General features: G+C 34.4%; 1 protein-coding gene across 1 annotated transcript; it reads left to right on the top strand.

Moving 5' to 3' along the window:
- Nucleotides 1-1683: 1683 nt before the first annotated feature.
- HELRODRAFT_186288 (hypothetical protein) lies at nucleotides 1684-6448 on the top strand. The gene is given in 12 exon segments (XM_009013874.1): nucleotides 1684-1784; nucleotides 2773-2908; nucleotides 2991-3099; nucleotides 3233-3419; nucleotides 3498-3541; nucleotides 3675-3747; nucleotides 3829-3980; nucleotides 4195-4317; nucleotides 4545-5613; nucleotides 5629-6026; nucleotides 6103-6181; nucleotides 6194-6448. The coding sequence occupies 8 exon segments, from the start codon at nucleotides 2780-2782 to the stop codon at nucleotides 4781-4783; spliced, it is 1056 nt and encodes a 351-aa protein (XP_009012122.1). The 5' UTR covers nucleotides 1684-1784; nucleotides 2773-2779; the 3' UTR covers nucleotides 4784-5613; nucleotides 5629-6026; nucleotides 6103-6181; nucleotides 6194-6448.
- The last annotated feature ends 261 nt before the right edge of the window (nucleotides 6449-6709 follow it).

Genomic DNA, 6709 nt, shown 5'->3' with positions numbered 1-6709 from the left:
TTTGTTCACAAAGCATTTAATCACAGAACAATCCTCTGAGGAATGTCAACAGAGTGAACAACATAATAATAATAATATATTTATAATATGTAAAAGCACTACAAACAAATGCACTAACAAATTATCATGTACAAAGAATATATGTATGCGAGATGTGGATGTACAGTTGAACTGAATAAAAATGGAATAAATGAATAAGAATAGATAATAATATTAATTAATAATAGATAATATCTATTATTTTATGTGTTTACAAAAAATCAACAAGATTAATATTTTGAAGACCTAGCATTACTATAGAATCTATAGTATAGATAGGTTTAGACTTTAGAGAAGATTTAGAAAAATAAAATGCATTAAGAAAAATAAAATGCATTAATTAAATTAAAGATTAAAAACATGTTGATACAAGTTTCCTGTCTGCAATAAATTTTAAATTGCTATTTTAAAAAATATAATGAACCATGCAGCTGGTGATAAATTCTTAAAAAAAAAACTTATCAGACAACAATCAAACAAGTGGCTGCATCAAGTTAAAAACAATTTTAAAAAACATGATCACGATCAATCAATGTCTCCATGAAACAATATTTTACTTACTGAAGTTCAAATATTATGATATAAAATAAATAAATGTAATGAAGAGGGACATGTTTGTTTTTGTAAGTTACATGACATAATTATTATTTAAAGTGCGCCAGACGAATCCACCAAATTGCAGCAACCACATTATAATAAAATCTAGATAAATAAATGAAAACATACGTTGTTCACCTTCCTATGAAATGAAAAACTTAACGAGTATCAACCAATCAATCAATCAACAAACAAAAGAGGAAACTCGTCTGGACCCAGCATCCGGATGATGAGAAAGAACAGACGACAAACCGACCGCCTTCCGGAGAATAAAATACCGCGCTCTGTCCTAATTTCAGATTTTCAACGCGGATGCCAGCGATCGGAGATGAAGAAAAGCAAGTGGAGCGATTTGAATTTAAAAAAAGGAAACAACGCATCTGCAAATAATCACTAACTTTACGGAAACTTCAATATCTTTAGAGCGATAAATTTTGAGAAAACAAAACAGACAATTTGACAACAAAACGACAGAAACACGCCAAAACCTTTCTTTGTTGTATTAAAAATTCCAATTACGTAGATCACGTGATAAGAAGCAACGTTCCTATTGATTGACGACCGACCAATGAGAGGGCCGCTTTACAATCACGTTGCATACACTTTGACAGTTACTACGCAGCAACAACGGAAAGCTCATTAATAATTTATCACCTCATGAATATTTAACTAAATTTTCGATCGTCGATTTACTCACTTCGAATATGCGTTCTACTTGCATCGATGCCATTATTACGCAAATTAAAAAAAAAAAACTTGAAAATGTCTCAACTCTTACGAGGTGCTGTTTAATTTTTTAATTGACAATTGAGTGAAAGTTTTGCCTAAAAGTGAAAAAGGTTTGTCTCCATTAAATTACGCAGCGCTTCACCTCACTTCATAAAAAAGCATTCTATATATACGTAGTGTGGCGTAATAACAAGAGTTGATAATGATTTCTATTCAAATTCAAATAAATGAACTTTCAAGTAAATTTATCTCGTAGAAATGCAGACGATTGTTAACATTTTAAAGATATATAACAGTGTATATGACTAAACTAGTGCAAGACAAATTCTCACGTTAGCAAACGTCTAATTAAATTTAAAAGGCTTGGTCGGTAGATACACCGCAATGATTTTGTTGATTTGTTAGAATCGAATTTCAAGGTTGGTTTTTGCTTCAAAATTCCTTTTTTGGTTGATTGTACTTGATTTCTTTCATTAGAACTTTTTTCAAATAATGGTTTTTATGTAAAAAACATTTAATCGCTTGTTGTTAATTTGTCGTACACTCGTACATTGCAGTTAAAAAAATGTACTCATTCATTCATTTATTGTTTTAAAAACCAACAACTCTTCCATTATGTAATGATCATTTCTCGCCATCATAATATAATGATTGTAATATAATATAATATGCAATAACATAATCTAATCATTATGTCTTTCTGATCATTCACTGGCTGTTTTGTTGACTGCAGGCATGATAATGATTAATAAACAAGTAATAGTGTAATAATAAAAAAAAAATTAATATTAATAAACAAGTTTCAATGATTTTGTTTCTACATTTCCCCCCTTTTGTTGCCTGCTTTGCTAAATTAATTAGAGTTACTGACTTCTAGTTGCTGTTAGTTTACTTACATTTATTTACTTAACATGGCTTGCTCACTGCTGCTGCAAACATGACCTGACAGTAACAAACACCCACACAGTTCCTTTTCTCCTTTCTTCTTACTTTGTATTTTAAGTACTTTCAAATTCAAATAATACTTTGTGTGTATGTGTGTGCGCGCGCGCGTGTGTGTGTATGTGCACAATTTTTGGGCTCAATCATGTTCAAATTATTTATTTTATAAGTGGCTTAAGTTTTCCAATTCAAATTTAGAATTAGATTAGCATTAGGATTAGGCTTAGGATTAGCATTAGATTAGATTAGACACTCAATTTCTACTTATGTATATTGGTATTTTTCTAGCTTTTATTAAAAATTAAAGTGTTGATCTCACATTTGTTCCTAACTAAGTGACTAGCTCCTCCCTGTTTTGCCCATTAGTCCTTAATTATATTTTTTTTTTTTTCAATTTCATTTCTATAATTTTGGTTTATACTATTTTTCTTTCATTTATGCAAATGGAATTTTTGTTAATTTCAGATATTTTATGAGTTACCAGAAAAGTTTCAGTGGTTCGTTGAGAGAATGTACCAACAGCAGCAAGACACCTGAGATCAGCAAGGGAAGTCAGATGGGGGCCAGCAAAAATGAACATTTCGATCCACATACTGTTGAAGTATATTTTCTTTTTTACTTGTAAACTCACTTGTTACTCAAGAGAACTCTGGTATGAAATTTTTTTAAAAATCTGTTTGTAGATCGACAGACATCATAAAATTTTTACATCCCTGGTGTCTGGAGCAGTTGCAGGAGCAGTAGCCAAAACAACCATTGCTCCACTCGACAGGACAAAAATTAATTTTCAAGGTACATTCAAATCTTCTTTATGGTTCAATTGAGTTTTATGTAAAAATAATTTCCATAAGTTGCTTTGTGCGACATTCCATGCTGATCACCCCCTCAATAAAAATGGACTAACTTATTCATGATGTTTGTTCAGTGAGCACAGACAAGAGGTATTCATTTCGGGGGGCATTCAGATTTGTCAGGCGGACGTACCAGCAGGATGGTTTCTTGGCGTTGTATCGAGGCAACTCGGCCACTATGGTAAGAATCATCCCATACGCGGCCATCCAGTATTGCTCGTTCGAACAGTACAAACATTTCTTACTGAAAGAAAATGAAAAGTTTGTGTGTGCTACACTATTTTGCTCTAATTTGAGTTAGGTGTGTGACTGTCGTACACCTTAACAATTGTCATTTAGGTTCCTTCCTCCATTGCAAAGGTACTTAACGGGTTCTTTAGCAGGTTCATTTTATTGAAATAATAATCCGCTTAGATTTGTTAACTTGACCTAACTTTAAGTTTAATCACATGGACTGACATTAAAGTTCATCGCATGACTTATGATTGACATGATGACCACCAAACTGCTTACCAGGTGTTACGGCAGCCTCTGTCACCTACCCTCTCGATGTTGCCAGGGCTCGAATGGCCGTCACGCAGAAATGCACGTAAGTTCAGTTGGGGTCGGGGTGATGACGATGAAAATTATAATGGTGCTTCTCCTACATATTCACTGCTCTCACGCACAGTTACAACACTCTCATGGAGGTCTTCATGAAGGTCTACAGAACGGAGGGCCTGCTGACGTTGTACAAAGGGTTTGTGCCATCGTTGCTCGGCGTCGTCCCTTACGCCGGCACCAGCTTCTTCACGTACGAAACACTCAAAAAGTGGTATCTAGGTGGGTTGGGCCCTTTCCTCCCTGCACCACATGCTCCTAACTTTATTATTTTTTATTATTTTCAATCTGCCACTCATGTTTTGTTTATCTTCTTATCTGTGCAACATCCGTTAACGAATCATATTCACTCAGCATTAGCCATCAACCAATCACATTCACTCAACGTTATCTGCCAGCCAATCGGTTAATGAATTTTTGAACGAATATTAAACAGAGAGAACTGACCACGCCCCTCTGAGGCACGTCCACAAGCTGTGCTTCGGTGCTCTGGCAGGTCTCCTCGGCCAGTCTGCTTCCTATCCACTCGATATCGTCAGGAGGAGGATGCAAACTGCTGGTTCATTCATTCATTTGTTCATTCGTTCGTTCATTCATTCATTTATTCGTTCGTTCGTTCGTTCATTCATTTATTCGTTCGTTCGGTTGTTCATTCATTTATTAACTATTTGTTGCTTGCTCGGTTGATTAGTTTTTTACATTCCCATCTATTTATGTAATAAATTTGTTTTTCACAAAACCCATCAATCAATCATACTCATTCTTCAACATCTACCAACCAATCAGGAGTTCTGAATAAGTCAAGCATTTACACATCTCTCTGGAGCACCATGCTTTACGTTCTGAAAACAGAGGGACTGAGCAAGGGCCTCTACAAAGGGCTGTCCATGAATTGGATCAAGGGCCCCATTGCTGTGGGAGTTAGCTTCACCACGTACGAACTCGTCCTCTACGAAATTAGGAAATATGTCTTGCATCAGAAGAACATCAAACCATTTTCATCGTCGTCCTCCGATGATTTGTGATTCAGCTTCTTTGGTTTCTTCTTCCTCTTCGCTGGCTGGTTTGCTGCTGCTGTTGCTGCTTTACACTTCTGGCTCTGTCGCTGACTGATTGATTGATTGGTTTTATGGATAGCCGATTGATTGATTCATCTCTCTGCATTCATTGTTTTTTTGAAATCTTTATGCGTATAATATCTTTGGTTTGTTAGTTCTATTTGGGATTTTATTTCCTTCTGATTCATTTAAAATTTCTACATCGGAATTATTTGTTCGTCTGTCTGTTTGTTGTTGTCGTCGTCACGTGATTAGTGAATTGAAAAGTTCCGAATGTTTGTTTGATTGATTGATAGGTTGAGTGATTGATTGGTTGATGGATTGGTTGATGGATTGAAACTTCTCCCTATTTCGAATTTCACGTGATATTGACTTATCGTTAATGTTATTATTATTATCATCGCTACCGTTAGCATTAAGTAGAATTCTTTCATCGATTGTGTTTGCTGCCTTGTCCCACGAGTTTGCAAGCGCCTTTGTTAGATAATGAACAACAATCCGCACGTTTTAGTCACACTCACCATCGTCGTCGTCGTACAGCGTGTAGTTTTTATCGCTTGAATGGTTGAATTTCAATCAGATTGGTTGATTGTCTGATTGGTAGAATAATTGATTGATTGATTGAATAATTGGTTGATTGATTGATATTGTTATTTCGTACCTAATACAAATTTAAAGTAATTTATTGTCCTATCAAGTCAAGTCAGTAATGGTTTGTTCAGTTTACTTGAGTTCAGCTACAAATGAGAAATTTAGAGATCAGATGTTTCATCAGTGCGCTGAGGTTGAAGTTCCTCACATCATCTCCCATAGTTGCTTCCTTACATAATGAGATAAATGCAGCGTTGACATCAATGGAATCACACAATGCCGATGGATGCTCACATGCTCGCGCGGTTATTTTGTTACATCTGATCATTGAATAAGTATTTAATTTGCGACGTTTAAAACATGTGTATAATATAAATTTATTCAATCATTAAGAACATTTATCTTTTTGTATTTCATACGTTTTAGATGTTAACTTGTTTGTAATTATTTTAAACTATTTCGAAATGAAAGTGCAACTGAAGCTTTCCAGCCAGTGGTTCATGACGCTGCATCTCAATGAAAACAACCCATACTAAACTAACTGCATGTTCAACAATAACACATACACACACATACTGACATATATACAAACATACATACATACACATACAGACATACATTCACGCACATGCATACACAGACAAAAGAATATTTAGATGTAGTACTTTTTTATCTTTCATAAAATCAGACTCTGAAATTTTTACCGCATGCAAACTGACAAACGAAAATATTAAAATTCGCTGAATAGTGTGTAAAGTAGTGAGAATGAGGTACCTACCTACCTACCTACCTACCTGTATAAAATAATACATTGAATGCTGCATGCATAATAGGATAAAGCTTCGTCATGTGCAGTTGTTTTATTTATTTATTTCAAAAATTTCCTTCAAAGAAACAACAAAGAAAACAATTTTTTAGCACCTCTAACAATTTGCTCGCATTATCAGTGATATTTTCAACAGTATATTTATCATTATTATTGAAAATATTTAATTAATGATAAAGAAAATAGAAATTAAATAAAAAAGCTTAATTGAAAAAGTCATGTTCGTATTTGCTTGTATCATGTTTGAAACATGTTTGTTTTTTGTATTGTGTGCGTGATGCGTGTGTGCGCGCAGTTAGTTTTTTTCTAAACTTTAATTTAATTCGAGCCATGGCTTGCGTATGCTCAATCAACTCAGATTTCACCTTCCTACGCTCAACTAACTCAATCCCTAGCCTACCTGTTGCTTGTTAACACTGCTCATTTTACACTCTATATTTGTGGTTTTATGTTACAAAAGTAGAAAAAATTGAGAA

Source organism: Helobdella robusta, assembly GCF_000326865.2.
Source record: "Helobdella robusta unplaced genomic scaffold HELROscaffold_122, whole genome shotgun sequence".
Lineage (NCBI taxonomy): Eukaryota > Metazoa > Annelida > Clitellata > Rhynchobdellida > Glossiphoniidae > Helobdella > Helobdella robusta.
The sequence above is the reverse complement of the archived record's forward strand: the minus strand, read 5'-3'. Positions and strand labels throughout refer to the sequence as shown.